A 23,475-nucleotide genomic window follows, 5' to 3' on the forward strand; every position below is an offset into this window, starting at 1 on the left:
TTAATCTAGAAAAGTCACTAGACAAACAAAAATACAACAACAACAACTAGCATCAAGGGAAGAGATTAGAAAGCAAAGTGGCTATAATTTTTTATCTAAAATGTATGGTTTTCACAAAAATTATGAGACATAGGAAGAAACAGGAAAATATGGGCCATGAACTCAAAAGAAGTAGAAAGAAACTATCTCTGGGGGACCTCAGATGTTCAACTTAGTAAACAAAGACTTCAAGGTAGCTATCATAAAAATACATGAAAAGAGCTAAAGGAAAATATGTTTAAAGAACCAAAGCACATTATGGCAAAAAAGTCTAGTAAAACAGGGATTATTGATAATGAAAGAAATTATACACACACACACACACACATATATACATATTTTTAAAAGGAACCAAACAAGAAATTCTGAAATTGAAAAGTACAATCACTAAAAGAAAAATTCACCAGAAGGACTCAATAGCATATCTGAACTTACAGGAGAAAGAAGCAGGACTCTTAGAGATCAAAAGAAACTGTTCAATCTGAAGAATACAAAGAAAAAAGAATCAAGAGGAATGAAAGAACCTCAGAGGGTCACCCTCAAGCAAAACAACATATGTGCAAAGGGAGACCCAGAAGGAGAGAAGAGAGAAAAAAGGCCAAAATATATTTGAAAAAATAATCCTGGCAACTTCTCAAATGTGAAAAAAATTAATCTACACATCCAAGAAGTTCAATGCACTCCAAGCACGATAAACACAAAGACATCCATACATGCTCATAAAGCCAAGGTGCTAAAAGCCAAGGATAAAAAGAATAACCTAAAAGCATCACAATACAGGACACAATAGAACAGATTAATAGCACACTTCTCGTCAGAAACAATGAAAACCAGAAGGTAGGGGAATGACACATTCAAAATGTTGATAGGAAAAAACTGTCAACCAAGAATTCTCCATCCAGCAAAACTATCCTTCAAAAGAAAAAGCAATGGTGCTGTAACAACTAGAATCACATGCAAAAGAATTAATATGGACTCCTACATCATGCCACATACAAAAATTAACTCAAAATGGATCAAAGACCTAACATAAGAGAGAATATATAAAACTCTTAGAAAAAAATAGATAAAAGGAAATTAATCAAAATTTAAAATTTTTGTGCATCAAAAGATACCAATAAGAAAGTGAAAAAAAAAATTCAGTGGAAGAACACTTTTATAAATCCTATATCTAATAAGGGACGTGTTGCTAAAATATATAAAGAACCCTTACAACTCAGTAACTAAAAGACAACCCAATTAAAAAATGGGCAAAGGATCTGCACAAAGATTTCTTCAAAAAAGACATATAAATGGCCAACAAATACATGAAAAGATGCTCAGTATCATTAGTCATTAAGGAAATGCAAATTAAAATCACAAGATACCAAACCTTCTAGGATGGTATAATATATTAACAACAACAACAGAGAATAACAGAAGTTGGGGTGGATTTGGAGAAATCAGAACTTTCACACATTGCCTGAGGGAATGTAAAATGGTATAGTCATTGTGAAAACAGTTTCACAATTCCTTAAAAGGTTAAACTTGGAATTACCACATAATCAGCAAATCCACTCCTAGTTTTTTTTTTAATACCCAAGAAAACTGAAAACATAAGTTGACACTAAAATGTGTACATGAATATTCAGAGCAGTATTATTCATAATAGCCAAAAAATAAAAAAATTTAAAAAACTACATAAATGTCCATCAACTGATGAATGGATAAACAAAAGTAGTATAGCCATATAATAGAATACTATTCAGCCATAAAAACAAATGAAGTACGGGGATTATGTGTATAAAAACAGATGACTGAACTTGGTGTACCCCCAAAAAAATAATAAATAAAAATAAAAAATAAAAAAATAAAAAAAAGAAAGTAAATGGAAGATTTGGAACATGAAACAAAACAAACAAACAAAAAAAATGAAGTAGTGTTGCATGCTACTACATGGATGAACCCAGGAAACTTTATACTAAATGAAAAAAGCCAGACATAAAAGGCAACATATTGTATGAAATACATGAAATCTTGAAAACAGGCAAATCCATAGAGAAAGAAAGCCAATTAGTGGTTGCTAGAGGATGTAGGGAAGGAAAACTGGGACTGACTAATGAAAGGCATAAGATCCTCTTTTGGGGTGATGGAAATGTTCTTGGACTAGATAGCAGTGATGCTGCACAACTTATGTATATAGCTAAAAATCACTGAACTGTACACTTTAAAATAGTTAATTCTATGTTAAATGAATCTCAATTTTCAAAAAATATATCTCAATTTTTTAAAAAGTAGCCAAAAATGAAGACAAAATAAAAACCTCCACAGATAACAAAAGACCAAGAGAATCCGTGGCTTATAGACCTTCCTTACAAGAAATACTAAAGGAAGTCCTTCAGACTTAAAGAAAATGGCAGCAGATGGTAATCCAAATGTACACCAAGAAATAATGTGTATAAGTAGGTAATTCTGCAGGCAAATATAAAGGAAAGCATAATTGCATAGTTTTTTCTTCCCTTAAATGATTTAAAGATAAGTGCATAAAGCAGTAACTCCATGAAACTGTACTGTTGGGCTTAAACCATATATAGGTTTAATATTTATGGTAATAACAACACAAAGGAGAGATGAGAAAAGGAATATATTTTATATTTGCTTAGGGGAAGTTTTTAAACTACAAATTCAAAACTTAAAAATATATCTGAGGCTACTTAGGTTATTTAGGTTACATATTTTTTCCAGGAAAGGTTTGGCAATTTATATCTTTCCCAAGGAATTTGTCCATTTCATTTAAATTGTCAAATTTATTGGCATAAAGTTGTCACTTCTTTTTAATTATTTTAAAGTACTTCTTTTTAATCATTTTAATATTTGCAATGTTATGTCCTCTTTCATTCCTGATACTCGTAATTTATGTTGTCTTTATTTCCTAATCAAACAATAAACCTCTAGCCAGACTGGTTATTGGATTTTATTTATTTATTTATTTAATATTTATTTTATTTTATTTGGCTGTGCCAGCTCTCAGCTGCGGCATGCGGGATCCTCGTTGCCATGTGAGGGATCTTTGTTGAGGCCTGTGGGATCCTTTAGTTGTGGCATGCAGGATCCTTAGTTGAGGCATGCAAGATTTAGTTCCCTGACCAGGAATCAAACTCGGGCCCCTACATTGGGGGCACAGATTCCTAGCCACTGGACCACCAGGGAAGTTCCTAGTTGTTTGATTTTAAATAATCAGCTTTTGTTTTCTTTGATCTTTCTTTTTGTTTTTTTGGTTTTCTCTCTCATGGATTTCTGCTTTTATCTTTGTAATTTCTTCCTTTTGCTTAAGAGTTTATATTTCACTTTCCACCTAAACACCTTAGCTGTATCCCATAAATTTGATACATTTTGTTTTCATTATCATTCAGCTCAAAATATTTTCTAATTTCAAGTTCCAGCTCCAAATTAACCCAGTTCTAAGAAGCCCTCTTCAATAGTTTCACTTAACACTTTTAGACTCCTAACAGCTGATACAACATTAACTGTTGGATCCTGGAAATGCATAGCATTAGAATTTCAAGCAAATATTTTCCACGATTTTACAATCCCACTTCTCATAATAAAATAATTTAAAATTCTTTCAAGTACTTATACATACATATTTACTCTGGCTGTTATTTCCTCTTCAGGAAGATCTAATTTATCCTCCTCCATATCACTAACTTTTACTTGTTTGACTACTTCCAAAAGCAATGAATCACTGGAAGGATGTGAGTGCTGGATACCTGTTTAAACACAAAATATCAGTTAAACACAAAGTAGAAAAATCATATCATACTCCTTCTATAATTTCCATTAATTAAATGATAATAATGTGTTTTATAAGTAAAGAAAGTACTTGAAATTTTCTAAGATAAAAAAGTGATTTACTACAGAAAAGTTTTTATACATGATTTAGTTATCTATGCTGTTTGTGATTTTTTTAATTATTATACATATAATAAAAGGAATAAATGTTTTTTAAAATGGTATCTATTTTTAATGATGGTATTATTTATGTTTTGAAATAGGTGAAGTAATCTCTTTAATCATATTACTTCTAAAGCATACCAGTAAGTCAAAGAAAGAATTATTCTCACTACATTAATTCAGTAGAATTATTTTTACTGTATATTTGTACTACAGAAATATTAAGAAAGAATGTGAAGAATTACCTTTAATTGCAAGATAATACATAGACCAAAAGCTTAAGTGTACTTTTCTGGATTACATGGAATTTAATAGATAATTCTGATACATATATATGCAACAAATGTAATGAACTACATATTATGTAAGAAGGCAGGGCTAGTGCAATGGAAAGAACATGGGTTGTGAAGTGGTAAACCTAAATTCAAATTCTATTCTGCTATTTATTAACCATATGGCCCCTATGAACCTATGTTTTTGTAACTGTGAAATGGAGATACATCACACATAAAATAAATGGTAGCTATTCTTATTGTACCTCTCAATTATCTGAGAGGCATAAGAATAGTAATAAAAATATATTCATAATTTATAGGGAGGACTGGAAAAAACTTTTATGTTTACGAATAAAGACATTTCATGTGTAGAAAATAAAAATAATTCATGCTAAATAACAAAACACCGTAAAGATGACAAAACCTCCCTTAATTTCTCAAATGGTATCCTTGCTCTGACATATAAAATGAATTATACCTAATGTACAGTTGTATTTTTCTTTTATAAATCTGCTTTGATTGGATACAAGTCTAGATAATCTGATAGAAATAGAAAAATATTGATGAAAATACTTATAGACAAACATACGGAGTAGGTAAAACATTCTGCAGTTAATTCTGAAGTAAACTTCAGGGAACTTTAAAGAGTTTTAAAGACTGATGCCACTGATTTTATACTATTACCAATTTCACTTTGAACTGTATGATTTTTTTCTTCTGTACAATTTTATTATCATCATTATACTTGGGGTAATTTTGAAAACTAGGTAAAGAGAGAAATAGAGATGGAAAAAAGAGAAAGGACACTGGTTTTCCTGGACTTAAAATGACTGAGACCAAGAAGGAGAAACATACAATCATATCTATGTACATGTGTAAGAGGGGTGGAGAAGAAGAGGAAAGGGACAGGGAATTTCCTGGAGTGGGATTTCTTGGCAAAAATGAAGAAAAAATAGAGAACACCATTCCTTAAATATTACTAAGTTGAAGTCATTCACCAAAAGATGTTTTCTGAGTGATAAATACAAAGTTTCGAGAGGTAGAAAAAGTATAATAGTCTCAGGACATACACAGGGGGGACAAGCTATACGCAACTTAAATAAGATACTCTCAAAGTTAGTGTTTGTGTCATAGACAAGGCCACTATTCTACATGAAAGAAAAATCACTTACTGTGTCTGATTTATTTCAGAATATAAGACTCTAAATGGCATTTACTGTACTGGCCAACATATTAAGACAATTTTAAAAAGTAAGATAAAAAGCTGGTACTCATTTCATCTGTAACTTAGGCATCAAACACAAGGTGCACAGGTAGCTTTGGTAAAGTAACTACACTTTAATATACACATCACTGGCCAATGACTTTTAACCATATTTTGGGGTATTTCACAGACCTCTCTTCAAAAAGAAAATGATGCCAAGTCAGATAGTTATAAAGGAAGGGCTTCGTATGATACTAAATGTCTAGAGTTCTATAAGAAAAACAGGTCATAAAAAAAGCCCTCTTTAAAGAGTTGATAAGAAGTCTAAATATATTTCACATTAGCCTCAGTTTTGGTAAGCAAAACGCTAAGCTTAAAGAACCATGCTTTACTATACTACAATGGATATAGAGACAACACATTTCATATCAACTACAGTATAATTTTATGAGTTTAAATTATGTTTTTCTCTGAAAAACTGAAATCAATTGAAATAGGAAGTCATTTTAGATTTAGGCCAAAGGCAACATATACAACCATTTAAATATCAATTATAAAATGTCACCCTTCTCTCATGAGTAAATAATTTTGAAACAATTAATAAAAACAATAACCAACCCCCACCAACACCTTCATTATCGCCAATAAATAAACAGCCATTGGAACTCACCTAGATTATCTCTCAAAGCACTAGCTTCATCATGGGTTCTGAAGTTATAATTCGGCACCAATTTAAGTCTCATGCGGGAATAATTTTCTACATTAGCTAGTTTCCAGTGAGTTGGATTTTGTTTCCTATGAATATTCATAAATAAGTAAAATTATTTAGCTTAAAATTACAAAGATTGATGGACTGAAACAAAGTAAGAAAGTATCAGATACTTTACATTTTTTGGCACCATTTTATAAAAACATTCACATTCATCATCTCATTTGACAGAAACAACCCAGAGCAAAAAACCAATGTCTGTATGCATATCAACAGTTTATACCTGAGGAATCTAAGACAGGCTAAAGTATTTGCCTAAAATGCCATGTGGTTTACAGGTACCAGAAAGAAGATTTGAACATAAATCTTCAGACTGATAGCTTGATATATTTTACTCTTTCACTGTTAAAAGGAAGTTCCTAACTAGCTATATACGAGTTTATTTCAAATAGAATAATAGTTTTACTACAAATAAAGATAATATAATTGCAAAAGGATTAAAGATCTATATATAGAGTTGAAGCTCTTAAGGGAAACAATAGGAGTAAATGTTCATGACCTCGGATTTGGGAATGGTTTCTTAGATATGACATCAATAACACAAGCAATGAAAGAAACAGATAAACTGGACTTCAAAATTCAAGTCTTTTGTACACTAAAGGCCATTATCAAGAAAGTGAAAAGACAACTTGCATGTTTATAGGTAATATATCTGATAGGGTCTATTATTGAGAAAATAAAAAGAACTCTTACAATTCAACCACAAAACATCAAACAATCCAATTTAAAAATGGGCAGAGGACTTGAATAGACATTTCTCTAAAGAAGATATACAAGTGGCCAACAGGTACATGAAAAGATACTCAATGTCATTAGTTATTAGGGAAATGCAACAAAATCATAAGATACCACCATACACCCACTAGGATAATGATGATAAAAAAAATAAGAAAATGACACATCTTGGAAAGGTTGTGGAGAAACTGCAACCCTCAAACACTGCTGAGGGGAATGTAAATGGTGCAGCTGCTGTGAAAAACCATTTGGCAATTCTTCAGTAAATTAAACATAGAATTACCATATGACCCAGCAATTCTGCCTGCAGGTATATAACCAAGGGAATTAGAGACAGGCACTGAAACAAACACTTGTTCACAAATGTTTACAGCAATACTCTTCACAATAGCCACAAGGAAAACAACCCACATGCCCATCATCCATTCCATACAATGGAATATTATTCGGCTATAAAAAGGGAAGTACTGATACATGCTACAACATAGTGAAAACACGATGCTAAGTGAAAGAAGCTGGGCACAAAAGGCCACATATTGTATGATTTCATTTATATGAAATATCCAGAACAGGCAAATTCATAAAGACAGAAAGCAGATTGGTGGTTGCCAGGGGCCAGGGGAAGGGGTAATAGGCAGTGACTGCTTAATGGGTCCAGGATTTCTTTTTCAGGTGAGGACAATGTTCTGAAGCTGGACAGTGGTGATGAAGACACAACATTAGGAATGTACTGAATACCACTAAATTGCACATTTTAAAACGGTTAAAAGAGCAAATTTTATATTAAGTGTATTTTACCACAATAAAAAAGTGCTGTTAAAAATATGTGCATATACACATAGAATATAAGTCAGCAAAACAGGAGTGACTTAGGATCAAGCAAAGAAATTATAAAATATTCAAACACACAGTGTCACTAGCCCTAGCTCAAAGAGGTGGTATCAGGAAGACAGAAGTAAATGGATTCAAAACAAATTCTATGTCACAGGGTAAGAGTAAAGGAAACAACTCCATGGTGAAAAACATGTACACACAAAGCTCTACACATATCAAACCTATAATTCATAAAAGACAAGCAAATTAATTAAAAGCAATCCTTTAAAAATTGACTGTTTTAAAAATTGGAGAGGTCACTGGCTCATAAAGTTCTAGATCAGAGTTCTAAACAAAAAAGGGTATTTAATGAAAGATAGACACTCCTACCTTTCAGCCCAAGGTCCCCTTTCGCATGTAAGATAGAGCTTTATTGCCTTCCAGCGTCTCAGAGTAGCTAACTGTTGACTGCTAAGTTGTTTAAGCATATTATTATACCTCAAGTTCTCTTGGCGTGCTTTTCGATTAAATGGCTCCACAAAAAACTCCTGAAAGAAGCACCAATAAATAATAGCATTGAATCATATATTTAGAGGTATGTTTAAATTTTAATGCCATAATTTAAAAAATCTGACCCAATAAAATCATGCAATGAAAGAAAGAAGCTGGTAACCATCAGGATTTTCTTATTCCATTAGAATCATTAATATGATTCTAGCTATAATCTACTTGTATTTTTTAAAACTTAAGAAAATAACAAACCAACAATAAACATGTGAAGAACTTCAAAAATGTAAAGTATCTCAACATAGGACTTTAAAACTCGAATTATTAACCTTATTCCATCAAGTAAAATGATTTTCTTTTGGGATCTTTTGATTTATAAGGCATCCGGAATCTGACTCAGGTTCAAATAAAGTAAAAGGAAGAGGAACCACATTCCACACTACTATTGATGGCCTAAAAGGCAATGCCGAAGACAAAAGAAATCTATAGGGGCAAATCTCTCACAATGAAAAATTCCATCACTTAGGAGTGCTATTCTCTAAATAGCATCCTAGCTAGTAAATGAATTCACAAACCTATTCCAGTTTTCAGGATAAAATAGATTCTGATAATAAGTTCTACCAAGGTATAACTCTAAGCCCTGAAATTAAAATTTTAAAGTTTTCAGAAAGACAAGAGGTAAGCCTGACTTATCTTACTCACACTGATATTCATTTGTTAGGAAATATGAGGAACTAAAACGGTATTTAACTTGTTTCAAACAAAGCAATACTGAATTACATTAAAGTGAGCAGTTAAAGACATGGATTTAAAAGACATCTTTTAAAAAGGCAGTACAGCAGTGTGTGGCTAAGAATATAAGCTTTGGAGTTAGACCTGGGTAGAAATCTTAGCTACTTAATTCTCTGAGGCTCAGTACCATCACCTGTAAGATGAGGTTGACAATAATTGTCATCATAAAGATTAAGATTTAATGTGCTTATTACAGTGCCAGAAAAGAAGCAAGCTATCAATAAATTATAGTTATTATAATTGTTACTGTAATTACTACTAGATTTGTAGGAAATCAAAGATTTAAAACAGATGATTGCTGAGACAACTGAAGCAGTCATGAGAGCTCCATGATAATTAAACATCAATTTCACATTTTTAAAGTTTGAGCACATATGGATATTCTTAAGCCAGATTTTTCTAGAAAAGCTAAGGGTGAAATTACAGAGAAAATCATGGTTGGAATAGTAACTGGTAAAACTTCTATGAGGGCAATATAACAATAATTATTATCATAATTGCTACATACCAGTAATTCCACTTATTCTAGTAGTCGTAGATTACAAATGTTTCTTTTTATACCTAAGTTATGGAATAAACATGTGTTTCCTCTGTGTTTTGTAGTTTTTAGCATATAGATTCTGTACATATTTTGTTAGATTGATATCTAAGTACCTCATTCTTTTTAGACTTATTGTAAATTGTATTTTTTTAGCTATCAGTTTCCAATTGCTTGCTGCTGGTATATAGAAACACGGTTAAATTTTGTGTATTGATCGTGTGTCCTGCAATGTTGCTAAATGCATTAATTATAGGAGATCTCTGGTAGATTCCTTAGGATTTTTTACACAATCGAGTGATCTGCAAATAGTTTTATTTCTTCCTTCCCAACATAAACGTCTTTTCTTTCTTTTTCTATTCTTATTGCATTTGCTGTGTCATATAGTACAATAGTGACTAGGAAGGGTGAAAGTGAATATTCCACTCTAGTCCTCTGTTTTATGGGGAAAGCACTCAGTTTTTTGCCATAAAATATGAAGCTAGCTGCAGGATTTTTGTAGAGATTTATGTATTTCCTTCTATTCCTAGTTTGCTAAAAACTTTGATCATAAATGGATGTTGAATTCTGTCAAATGCTTTTGTTGCATCTTCTGATATGACCATGTACTTTTTCTTGATAAGTCTATTAACATGACTCATTATCAAATGATTATCAAATGTTGAACCAACCTTGAAGTCTCAAGGTAAACTCTACCTGGTTGTGATGTATTATTTTTTTATACATTGCTAGATTTGGTTTCCACCGATGTTCCCAAGGGATACTGGCCTTTAGTTTTCTTGCTGTTTTTGTATGGTTTCAATATGGGGGTAATAGTGCCCTCATATAGTGAGTTGGGTAGTTATGCCATTTTTCTATTTTCTGAAGAGAGTGAGGAATTGGTACAATTTCTCCATTAAATATTTGGTAAAATTTGCCAGTGAAATCATCTGGGCCTAGAATTTTCCCTTTTGGAAGGTATTTAACTATAAATTCAATTTCTTTAATAGATAGAGAACTATCCAGGTTACCTACTTATTATTGAATTAGTTTTGGAAATTTGTATTTTGTCAAGAAATTGATCCATTTCATTTAAATCATCTTATTTACGTGCACAGACTGGCTTGTCCCTTATTATCATGTTGATGTCTGTAAAGTCAGTGGTGATTCATTTCTAATATGAGTAATTTTTCACTTTTTTCCTCCTCAATTTGGCTAGAAGTTTATCAATTTTATTGATATTTTGAAGAAATAGATTTTGATTTCATTGATTTTCTCTATTGTTTTTCTGCTTTCAATTTCATTGCTTTCTGCTCTTTAATAATTTCCTATTTAAAAATGTAGGGAATTCCCTAGCGGTCCAGTGGGTAGGATTTGGCACTTTCACTGTGGGGCCCGGGTTCAATCCCTGGTTGGGGAACTAAGATTCTGCAAGTTGCGTAGCACAGCCAAAACAAAAACAAAAAACAAAAAAAACTAATGTAAATTAGTATACTTTTTCAAGTTTCTTAGAGTGGAATGAACTTATTAATTTGAGATCTTTCTTCTTTTTTAGTATAAAGTACTTCGTGCTACAAATTTCCCTCTAAGCACTGATATATACTAAGCCTCCTTAGAGATATCTACCGTCAGTTTAATAGACTTTTTACATAATCACTATATGTAGAACACTTTGATATTAATTTTTAGATTGTTACTTATCAGTGTTTTTCTTCCAATTCTAAAATAATTTTCAGACAAACAATAAGAAATAGTTTGTTTTCAAAGTTCAGACTTGTCATTACTCTCATTTGAATATTAAATGCTTGAAATTAACATTAAAAAAACTAGGTATTAAAAACATTTAATAATTTTTACCTGAAACTTGAGCTTGCTTTCTCCACCTTCCCGGTCTCGTTTATGCATATTCACCATTAAGGATTCATAACAGTCTTTCCAATAAAGTGCCATGTTCTCATGACCATCATAAAATGTATGGGTCTCATACTGCTTCATGTAAGGTACAATCTTATAAAAAATATATATACACAAAATTTAATATATGCTTCTATAAAAATGATAATTTAGTAGAAAAACCTCACTCAACAAAAGTCAAACTTACATATTTTTCAATGTAAACTTGCCATTCACTTGAACTGCAATATTCTTGAAAATCTTCAAAAAATGAAGAGCTACCATTGGTAAAAGGTAAAGAAGGCAGATGCAAGTTCATGAAGAGAAGCTCATAAATTTTGGAAACCAGAGTACGGACAAGGGGAATCAGAAATGAGTATATTTCAGTCTGTTCCTTGATTGATTGACTTAGAACATGTTCCAGCTTCCCTAAAATGTAACATGCTTCATCCTGATTTTCAATCACCTTGGTCTGAAGAAGGGTGTTTAGCTTAGCTGATGCCACTGCACAAACCTGGAAGAAAATAGTAAAATAAAGCACATATTTAGTGATAGCAAAGTTCTTTGGCTCTTCTTGAAGTTGTCTTTTAAAATAAATTATAAAAGTAACCCATGTTTAATTTGGAATATACAGAAAAGTTAAGAGGTTGATAATTAATCACCCCAACATCCACTCTACTCCTTACAGTCTCCAAGAATTGAGGGATGATTCCATCTCTAGTTTTAACATTAGGTCCTAAAAGATATAAACCAAACAGAATATCCAACCCCTTGGCACAGTGACTGGTTTAGGTAACTCATCTTTCATTCAACTTATGTCATTGTCTTTGTCACATGGATTCATTCAGGGATAGCTTTATCAGTAAAAAGACATAACTTTTATACAATAACTGTAAAGAACTGTGAAAGGGCTTGGATTTTATCAATACCTTGCCTCCAAGCTAATAAGTTGGCCTACCATAGTTTCACAGATGTTGGCAGAAGAATTAGACTCCTGGATAAGAGACAAAGATCTACAGCATTAGCAGTAGCCAGAATATCAGCATTTACACTGGTTCCCAAACTGTAATTCCACAGTGAGAAATGAACAGAACTAGATGATGCCTGCACACCCAGTGGCTGCATTATAGGATAGGAACCCCAAGCAAAGGGAACCCAAGTCTTGGGACTTCCCTGGTGTTCCAGTGGTTAAGAATCTGCCTTCCAATGCAGGGGACGCAGGTTCAATCTCTGGTCAGGGAACTAAGATTCCACATGCTGCGGGGCAACTAAGCCCACACACTCTAGAGCTCGCACCACAACTAGAGAGAAGCACAAATGCCACAACGAAGATGCCACATGTCACAACTAAGACCCAACGCATCCAAATAAAGAAATATTTTTTTCAAAAGGCAGGGGGGCATGGTCTAGGAAAGTCCTTCCCAGCCCTAAATTTAAAAAGAAAAAAAAGAAAAAAAAAGGGAACCCAAGTCTTCTATATTGGGTAGTAAGTGTGCCTGAATTTGCCTTGGAGGGAGATATTATCTTTATTATACTGGACAGTAAACAAACCTGCCTTTGGCTCTGGAGGCAGACATGATCTCTGTCTTCCCAAGCTGTTCACTATACATGTATCCTCAAAAAGACAGTTCATCACAAAGGCATCCAGTGTCTGTATTCACAAGAGATCCATGAAGAACTGACTATCAACAATGACTACTGGAAAAGCACTCTAATTCTCCAGATATGAACAAGGAAGCATGTTGCCTTAATTGCTGCTGGCAGTCATTCTGTGACAATAGGGCAGCTAGCTTAAGACAAGCTGCCACATGATGGAGAGCAATGCTGTGAATCTTCTAGCTGTGAATCTTCTTAACTAAGTCAGCTTGCATTGATATTTCTGCTATTTGGAATCAAAAGCATTCTTATAGATAAATGACAGGGCACAGGAAACTGAGTAAAGTTCCAAAGGAAGATACATATTTAGGGCACAAACCCAGGCAAAGGAATACTCTATATTACGCTTAAGCTCTGGCCTTAACTCCATCGTAGAAAGGTAAAGTAGGTCACAAAGGGGCCTCCTTTCAACCAGACTAGAGAAAGATGGAAGTCTTAAAACCAAAACAGGACAAATGACATAAAGTGCCTCCTTCTCCCTCCACCTTATATCCCTATTTTGGATCACATTACTTGTAAAATAAAGAAAAGCAAGAGGAAAAAAGAAAGTATTAAAAACTGACATCACTTCAAGAATGCATGTGTCCCACGTGCCACGTGCAATACATGTGATCTGAGCTATATGCACAGGTTTTTGCAGGCCAAGGCAACAATAAAGGATCTCAGGTTGTCTCTCCATGCAAGACTGAAAGAGGCAAATAGCACTGGAGGAAACAACCTCTAAGATGGCTCAAAACTTTAACGTTTCTACTTTTAACTTAAGCTTCTACTAGTGAAGTTTCTCTACCCTCCTCAGGTTTTCCCCAAACTCCTTCACTTTAGTCTTTGAATCTGAATAAAGCAGCTTAAACCCAATAGAGGCCGACAAATGTGAGACAAAAGGTCATAAAACCTCATTATCCAGGAAATACCAATGCTAATATTCTGGGCTTTTTGCTACGTGTTTTTAAAAATATTGTTTACATAAAGAGTTGAATATTCACTGCTTTGCTGTAAAGTTAGTATCACACTATTAAATAACTATAAGTTTATATGTTTATTTAAAAGTATAAAGACACTTATAGTGAATACAATGATTTACTTACCACTGCCTTAACTTTGGATACATACACACACATCTCCCACACACAAAGATCTGATCTCCCTGCTCTCACATTATAAAGAGTACTACATTACAGTCACCTGAGAAATGACAAAAAATACCAATGCCCTAGTTCCCCTGTTTAATTACTGAGTGATGTCCCACACAAAGGTATTTTTTAAAAAACTCCCCTAGGTGATTTCATGTGCAGCTAGTGAAGAGAATCACTGGCTGAGCTAAGACAACTGAAGGAGCAGAGAAAATGGTGACCATATGCTACATCTAATAAATCAACAACCACTCAGTCCTGCTTTAAAGACAAGCTGGAAAATCCTGGCATTTACATGAAATCTACTAATACTTAAATGGTGGCAATTAAATAATATGTATGGGCTAAACAAAACAAATTTGCTAGCCAGATTCACTCTGTAGGCAACTCTAAACCCCTATAAGGGAAGCGGTTCCTTTCCCAGCCTTTAAGATGCACAACCTCAGAGAAATATGCTTTTATTCCTGACAGAGCGAAATCAAACAAGTAGCTAGTGAGAAGTGTTCTAGGTCACTAACTACTGGTTGGATAGGATCAGTCTTATCTGTAGGTGCTGCACTCTTTATTAAGTATTTGTAGAGTCCCACTATGGGACAGGCACTGGATATTTAACGGTGAACAAATTAAAACAGACATTTTCTTTCTCCTCGGAAATCTCACCAAGGAGAAAAACACTGAGGGTGATTATGAGCTGGAAAAAAACAGAGTTCTAATATCTAAAACAAATAATTACCTGGTATGCTGGCTGCAAGGGATTTAACAGCCACCAGGCTCACATTAATAAAAAAACCAAAAAAGTTATCTTTGTTCTATTTCTAGATAAAGAAACAAAGAAAACTACGATGAACATCTATGTGTATAAAGATTGTTTGGTATTAGATGGCCAACAAACACATGAAAAGATGCTCAACATCACTAACCATTAGGGAAATACAAGTCAAAGCCACAATGAGGTATCACCTCACACTGGTCAGAATGGCCATCATCAAAAAATCTAGAAACAATAAATGTTGGAGAGGGTGTGGAGAAAAGGGAACTCTCCTGCACTGCTGGTGGGAATGTAAGCTGGTACAGCCACTATGGAAAACAGTTTGGAGGTTCCTTAAAAAAACTAAAAATAGAACTACCACATGATCCAATAATCCCACTACTGGGCATATACCCAGAGAAAACCATAATCCAAAAAGAAACATGTACTATAATGTTCACTGCAGCACTATTTACAATAGCCAGGACATGGAAGCAACCCAAATGCCCATCAACAGATGAGTGGATAAAGAAGATGTGGCACATATATACAATGGAATATTACTCAGCCATAAAAAGGAATGACATGGAGCTATATGTAACGAGGTGGATAGACCCAGAGTCTGTCATACAGAGTGAAGTAAGCCAGAAAGGGAAAAACAAATACTGTATGCCAACTCATATATATGGAACCTTAAAAAAAAAAAAAAAGGTACTGATGAACCCAGTGACAGGACAAGAATAAGGATGCAGATGCAGAGAATGGACTGGAGGACACAGGGTTGGTGGGGCGGGGAGCGAAGGGGAAGCTGGGACGAAGTGAGAGAGTAGCATAGACATATATACACTACCAACTGTAAAATAGATAGCTAGTGGGAAGTTGCTGTATAACAAAGGAAGATGAACTCGATGATGGGTGATGCCTTAGAGAGCCAGGACAGGGAGGGTGGGAGGGAGTCGCGGGAGGGAGGGGATATGGGGATATATGTATAAATACAGTTGATTCACTTTGGTGTACCTCAAAAGCTGATACAAGAGTTCAAAGCAATTATATTCCAATAAAGAGCTTAAAAAAAAAAAGATTGGTATTTTAGATTATTACCTCACAATATAGTTTTAGAGTAGAACTACTAGACAAAGTGTATAACTTCTTTTAAAGTTCTTATTCATATATTTTCAAACTGTATTTAAAAGCTGAACAATTCAAACTTTCATCATCCATATGTCAGAAAGTCTATTTTTTGTTTAGCTTTTCTACATTTTCCATGTTTTCTACAATGACCATGTGTTACCTTTATGATTAGGGAAAAAACCACTATCTCTAAAAAGTTAGTTACATGGGGAAATTAGTTTAATATAATTGTAAGAAAAATAAAAAAAGAACACAAACTTATCAAAATATATAACGGTTTCAATCATCTGAAAAAATACACACACAGAAAAAATATTAAAATATTGATAGTTGTTTTCTCTTAGGCCATGGGATGCAGGATGTTTTAGCTATTTTTTCTCTTTACATTTTTTGTATATTTTCCACAATGTTCTCTTTTATAACTGAATTCCAATAGCAAAAGAAAATTAAAAGGACCAGGTAAATAGCCATGGGATACATGTCATGACTAATACAATCCAGGTAATCACAAGCATCCAATGTAAATAGAAAGATGACAGACTAAAATCTACACAGAACTTTAACCTTTAAAATTTTTGAAAACGATAAATATTCTGTGGGTCCATCTTTTATTTATCTTTATTACAGAAACCTAGCACAATGCTAACACTTGGCAGATATTCAGCAAGTGTTTAATAAATGAAGAAAAATTAGATAAACGTAAAACTGAATTAGTGGATTAGTAAAGTACAGAAAAGGATTTTGACAGGAACAATTTAAAAAATAATTTTCCTAAAAATGCAAGCCCTGAACTGCACGTTATAAAAAGTCTGTTCCGGCTGTATAGCTCCTAGCTATACTAAATATAGATGATGTGAGTAATGCCCTCTAATATAAGCTATATAAATCCTCTAAAAGGAAACCTTAAATTATACTGAATCATAAACAGGAAAGAAGAATCGATTAGCTGCCTCTCAAGCTTCTTTCTAATCTCACAAAATTGAAACTAGAGTTAAATAATGGTATTTTTGAAACTAATTAAAAAATTAAAATGCTGAAAACATAATTGCCATTCAGTTATTATACAAATTCCTATGTTGCGTGCAAGTACATAAAAAAACATAAAGAAATTGACAAACCTGCAAATCACCCCTTCCAATGAAGCCTAGAAGCAACTGGATTTGAACTTGAGAAAGTTTCAGCCCTACTGGACTTTCAGAATACCACACTGACAGACTGTCGAAGAGCAGCATCATGTCCTCTAAAAGCTAACACAAAGGAAAAATTGAGAAATAAAAACATTCCACTTTTAAATCTACCGATGATGAGTTTTCCCCAACAGTAATACAAATCATAAATACTTCAAAACTAATTCAATGTTCAGTTGGTAAAAGCCAAAAGAATTATCCTGGTAATAGTTAACAAAATCTGCAACTATTTATGACATCTTATTCATGTTTATTGCATCTGATTAAATAGTACTGGTCTGAAAAGAGAGGATACAAAATTTCTTTCTTTGAATAAAGTCCTTCACCACCAAAAAAATAATTTCAAAGAGATGTTACTGCACCTTCTCAGTCCACATGTTTGAATTAACCAGTCCCTCTGACTGCAGAAAGTCCTGTATGATCAGCATGAGTCGGAAAGCATTTTCAGCAGTTACTGGATTAATTTTTGCTTCTCTGTTTTCTGTGACCGCCCACTCTAACATCTTCTGTAGCAAACTAAGTATAAAACAAAGTCCTCTTAAAACCATTTTAAATTTATAAAAGTAAGAGGTCACACACACACACACAAAACAGCAACAACAAACCCAGTTATTTATTAACAGGAGTATATCTCCAAAGATACAGTATTGCTGACAGGTATCATAAGACATTGTGGATGGAATATAGTTAACAATGAAGCAACTTTTTAATCTTTAGAATATTTATCTTTAACATACCTAATACTAAAAGGCAAAGTAAACGTTACCTGTTTGACTTGACCTTTAAAAAAGCTATGAAAATAATTCACATTCCAGCCTCCATGAGATACTTAAAAGTTTCTTTAAAACTGAAATTGGAAATGTTAGAAAGCCTTATGCCTTACAGAGAGTCTAACCCTGTGGAAAAACAAAAAAAGTAATTCTCTTCTAGTGTGCTATTGTTACAGTGCTCTGTCATATGCAGGGAACTCAAAGCTTTAGAGAACTAATTTTCATGAAAACACTACTCTCTTCCTTTAGCACAGAAGCACTCAAATTTGAAGAAGACTGTAGAACACCATGCACTAAGTGCTTAGATACTACAGAAAACAATTTAAACAAGGAATATATAAGCACTTACAATCCAAATTAATGTAAGATTTAAATCTCCCATTGGAATTAGTTTTGCATTTCTCTCTAGATCCCACTAGAGTGGCAACAGACAGGAAAAGGGCTAAGCACAAAGCTTCTCCTTTTCTCTCTCTCTACACTCACTGAATACTGAGTAAATATTCAATAACAAATATTATTTTAGACTCCTGCCCACTCCAAAAGCAGAGAGGATATCACCAACTGAATGCTTACATTAGTTTTATTTCTTCTGATGGTCGAAGTAGCTCACTGGATATGCCTGGTTTAGTCAGTGCCGAAAACACTTGTCCCCGTTCAACCCAAGTATCGTCATCAGACTTTTCTAGTCCCTTACACATTACACAGTTCAAGATGTTTGTCAGTAACTGAATAAGCTCCTCCTCACATCTCTACAAAAAAGATAAAGTAATATGAAGTTATTGGAGGGAGGGAGTGTTAAAAGCACATAATAAGAAACATCAGGTACATTGATTATAATCATTTAACATATTTTTAAGGTGTCTGGATGAACCTGGAACTTTACTAGGAAGGCCCTAGAGATGCAAAGATGAGTAAGACACTGGCTTTGCTCTCAAGACACTCACAATTTGGTGACTTCTAGATTCCTAATACCTTAGCTCATGAAACTTGGAACATGAATAAACTATGAAACTGTTAACAATTCACACACATTTCCAAGGTTAGATATATAAAAATAAAAACCACATCTGGACAAATAAGAAATCTTACCTCTTGGCTTTCAAGTAAAGAGAAGTCATCGCTAAAGCCCACATCATTTGTGACGCTGGTTTCTTTGTCAGACTGCGCAGAAAACGACTTAGTGGATTCTATCGGGGATGGCGTGCTGGGCAGGCTGTCTGGCATTTGACTTCCACTATCACTCAGTTCACATGAATCAATTCCGCTGAGATCTAAACTCAAATGTGCAGGGTTATTATGCCAGAATTCTTCTTGATTCTCTAATTTGAAAGATAATTCTCCCATAGAGCTATCTTCTTGAAATAATGGTGTGTTCGAGTCTAGGGAGTGTCTATCCTCCAAGCTCCACTGATCTGAAGACATGTGAGCTGAGGCAAAAGAGTTAACTTTTTCCTCATCTGTCTTTTCATCAAAGTTCCTCTTCATATCTTCAGCTGATATATTTTTATCATTGTCTTTCATTACAACCGCCCTACTGTGCTTATGAAGAGTACTTCCATTTTCAAAATTTGCTTTCAAAAAAAGCCTAACTAAAGTGTCTTGCCAACCCACTTGTTGAGATATTTGATGTGCTGCATCTGGCTGGGACTGTAAAATCTGTAAAATCTGCAAAGAGATTAAGAATGCAAAATTCGTCAAAAAGTATATAGTAATTTATATCAAAAATAGTTGCTTTTCAATTATTTTAATAGCAAAGTTGTTAAAAGTTCTCAGTTATTTTAATAAGAAACTTTGGAAGGATATACTTTCAAAAGATTATGTTCTTAACTAGATTAGCAACTATTTGAAGGGCAGACGTGTTTTTAACTAATCTGCATATTATTCATTGTATATCTAGAGTAGGGATGTACTCAAATATCTGCTGAAAGATAAAAAAAGGAAAAAAAGAAAATAATCCTCCATATACCAACACACTTATGTTATTAATTTAATTTGGTCAGAAAAAAATATATAAATAGAATTAAGGTATATGTAAAACGCAATAAAGTTATATCCTCTCAACTAAATACTTTCCATGAGCCTACTACACTTGTTTAGCAAATACTGAATATCTACTATATGCCAGGCACAGTTCTGACAGTAGGGTTAGGGGAGTAAATTAGAACACATAAGAAACTTTGATAGAACCTAGGTATACCACCAAGAATAATGTTTTCCCGTCTCACTTTTCCCCAGGCAAAGTTAATGGTTGCTTTTGCAAAAACATTTTTTTAATTAACTCTTTATGGTACAAACAAAACAAAAATTGAACTTTAATTCTAGAAAACTATTTCCAATGAGATGGATGCTGCTATTTAGCTGGAATAAGAAACTGAAATTAAAGAGGAGACACTTACATGGCAATGTGTATGATCCCTAGGTAGTCCAACTATCTTCACATTTTGGGGGATAAAAACAAGATCTCAAACACTATCAGAAATGCTGTTAAGATCTTTAAGACATTTTAATCACAAAGCCAATAAACTTTTAAGTAGAGGAAAAGAACATTGGCGCCCAATGTTTATAGAGTATCTCTTTTATCAGAATTTCTAATTCTGAAAAATTTCATAGCAGGAAATGAATTATGTTGGTGTGACTTCAAATAAAGTACACTAATGCTGATACAGAAAGCAGGGAGTCCCAGTGAGTCATGATGACGCGTTGTTTGTTTCCTCACTTAATTCTGTCAATCAGTAAGCTACCATTACTCTGTCAGTGCAGAATACCGATTTTAAACATATTAAGTAAGTTTAACATATTAAACTTTAGCAAAGAAACTTTTCATGATTTCATGACTTTGAAATTTTCATAAAATAAGACTTATTTTACAGCTATTCTGTAAACACATAATGAATAAAAACTGGGCCGCACTGAAAGAGGTTTCTAATTGCACACTGAAAGGAAAAGGATCAATTTACATGACCTGCTTGAAGGAAAATATGGCAAAATCCATTAAAATGCAAAATGTGAATTCTCTTTGACAGAACAATTGCATTTCATGAATTATGTCCTACATATGTATTACCACAGATAGGTAAAGATATATGTAAAAAAAAAAAATGTTCCTAACAGAAGTTTGTTAATATGGTGAAATAGGAAACAATCTAAATGTCCATCAACAGGGAACCAGATAATACTTTATAGAACAGCCACAGAATAAAAAACTATGCAGCTGTTAAAGAGAAAGATACATCCAGATTCACTGATGAAAAGGTACTGTGACATAATTAGGGAGTAAAATTAGAAAGAAAAGTATGGAAGCAAATTCAATACCAGACTGGTCAGTGGTTGCCAGTAGAGGAGAGAAAAGAACATAATCAGGAAGAAGCACACGGGATAACAATTCATCAACTTTAGTTAAAGGTTAAATGAGTGCACTGAAGGCGAATCATTGTTGGAATACACCCATAAACAAACTACATAAAATGCTTTCCACAAAGGTCAAAATTTTTAAACATGGTGTACGAGTTTAAAATGGTCACAACGAAAGGTTCTGAATAAAGAAAATATTCTCTGGTAATACATTTTTGACTCTGGAAAGAGCATTATTTCCAGGAGCACATGTATGGCTAAGAAGAAGAAATATATATGCCGATTTCTTACGATTACATAAACTTAACTCACTTCAAGAAAGGAAACTAAAATTGTGTCATATACCTGGTAAAAAATACTCAATCTAAAAGTTATTCACAATACAACAATACTGCAATTTTTAAAGTATATCTTTAAAGTTTACTAACCTTTCTGCAGATGACCACCCTGACATTTATACATGCTCTGTGAGATATATATACCACAGATAACAGATCTTTGAAATTAACAGCAGGATCTATGATGGGAAAAAAATTGTTAAAAATTAAATAGTAAAGACAACCAGAGAAAGAACTGTGGTAATAGTTACAAAAGGCTGACATAATCATTTCATTTTTATTTTATTTTTTTCCTGCTGTCAACAACAGATACCCTTTATTTTTTCCCCCTAACTTTATTAAGATGTAGTTGACATAAAACATCCCCTAAGGTGTAAAACATGATGATTTGATACATGCATATATTACAAAATGATTATACAATAAGTTTAGTTAACACACCCATTACCTCATATAGTTATTATCTTTCTTCTTGTGGTGAGGACACTTAAGATCTGCTCTCTTGGCAACTTTCAAATATACAATACAGTATTGTTAACTATAGTCACCATGCTATACCTGAGATTCCCAGAACTTACTTATCTTATAACTTGAAGTTTGTACCCCTTGTACCTTCACCGGTTTCCCTCACTGCCCCAGCTTGGCAACCACCAATCTACTCTGTCTCTCAATTTTTGTTTTTTCACATGTAAGAGAGATCACACAGTATTTGTCCTACTCTGCCTGACATTTCACTTAGCAGAATGTCCTCTAGGCTCTTCCATGTTATTGCAAACGGCAGGATTTCCTTCTTTTTTATGGCTAATATTCCATGTATATATATATACAGCATATCTTTGTTATTCGTTCATCCACTGATGGATACTTAGGTTGTTTCCATGTCTTGACTATCGTGAATGATGCTACAATAAACATGGGGGTGCAGATCATACCTCTTTGAAATATGATTTCATTTCCTTTAGATATATACCTGGAAAAGGGATTGCTGGATCATATGGTAGTTCTATTTTTAATTTTTTAAGAACTTCCACACTGTTTTCCACAGTGGCTGCACCATTTACATTCCCACCAGCAGCACACAAGGGTTCCTTTTTCTCTACACCCTCACCACTAGCACTTATCTCTTGTCTCTTTGATAACAGCCAAACTAACAGGTGGGAGGTGATATCTCATTGTGGTTTTGATTTTCATTTTTCTGATAATTAAGGATGTTATCCTTAATGTATCTGTTGGCCATTTGTATATTTTCTTTGGAAAAATGTATATTCAGGTCCTTTGCTCATATTTTAATAGGATTTTTTGCTATTGAGTTACGTGATTTCCTTATATATTCTGGACATTAACCCCTTATCAGATTTGATTTGCAAATATTTTCTCCCATTCCATAGGCTGCCCTTTCATTTTGTTGACAGGTTCTTTTGCTATGCAGAAGCTTTTTAGTTTGATTTAGTCCTGTTCTTTATTTTGACTTTTGTTGCTTGTGTTACATGCAAAAAATCACTGGCAAGACCAACGTCAAAGAGCTTTTCCCCTATGTTTTCTTCTAGTATTTTTACAGCTCAGTTCTTATATTTAAGTCTTTAATCCATTTGAGTTAATATTTGTGGGTGGTATAAGACAGGGGACCTTTCTCATTCTTTTGCAAGTGAATATTGAGTTTTCCCAACCACATTTACTGAAGAGACTA

General features: G+C 33.5%; 1 protein-coding gene across 3 annotated transcripts in view; it reads right to left on the reverse strand.

The window, feature by feature from the left end:
• NBEAL1 (neurobeachin like 1) overlaps positions 1 to 23,475 on the reverse strand; it is a 151,212-nt gene that overhangs the window by 47,578 nt on the left and 80,159 nt on the right. For all 3 annotated transcript variants that reach the window (XM_057744659.1, XM_057744661.1, XM_057744658.1), the window contains 10 exons: positions 21,879 to 21,967; positions 19,189 to 19,764; positions 18,673 to 18,848; positions 17,692 to 17,845; positions 17,261 to 17,389; positions 11,686 to 11,991; positions 11,442 to 11,591; positions 8,159 to 8,316; positions 6,122 to 6,246; positions 3,662 to 3,788 (listed from right to left, as the gene is read on the reverse strand). In XM_057744659.1, coding sequence (XP_057600642.1) covers positions 3,662 to 3,788; positions 6,122 to 6,246; positions 8,159 to 8,316; positions 11,442 to 11,591; positions 11,686 to 11,991; positions 17,261 to 17,389; positions 17,692 to 17,845; positions 18,673 to 18,848; positions 19,189 to 19,764; positions 21,879 to 21,967 — 1,990 coding nt within the window. The remainder of the gene's footprint in view (positions 1 to 3,661; positions 3,789 to 6,121; positions 6,247 to 8,158; positions 8,317 to 11,441; positions 11,592 to 11,685; positions 11,992 to 17,260; positions 17,390 to 17,691; positions 17,846 to 18,672; positions 18,849 to 19,188; positions 19,765 to 21,878; positions 21,968 to 23,475) is intronic.

Source organism: Hippopotamus amphibius, chromosome 8 (genome assembly GCF_030028045.1).
Source record: "Hippopotamus amphibius kiboko isolate mHipAmp2 chromosome 8, mHipAmp2.hap2, whole genome shotgun sequence".
NCBI lineage: Eukaryota > Metazoa > Chordata > Mammalia > Artiodactyla > Hippopotamidae > Hippopotamus > Hippopotamus amphibius.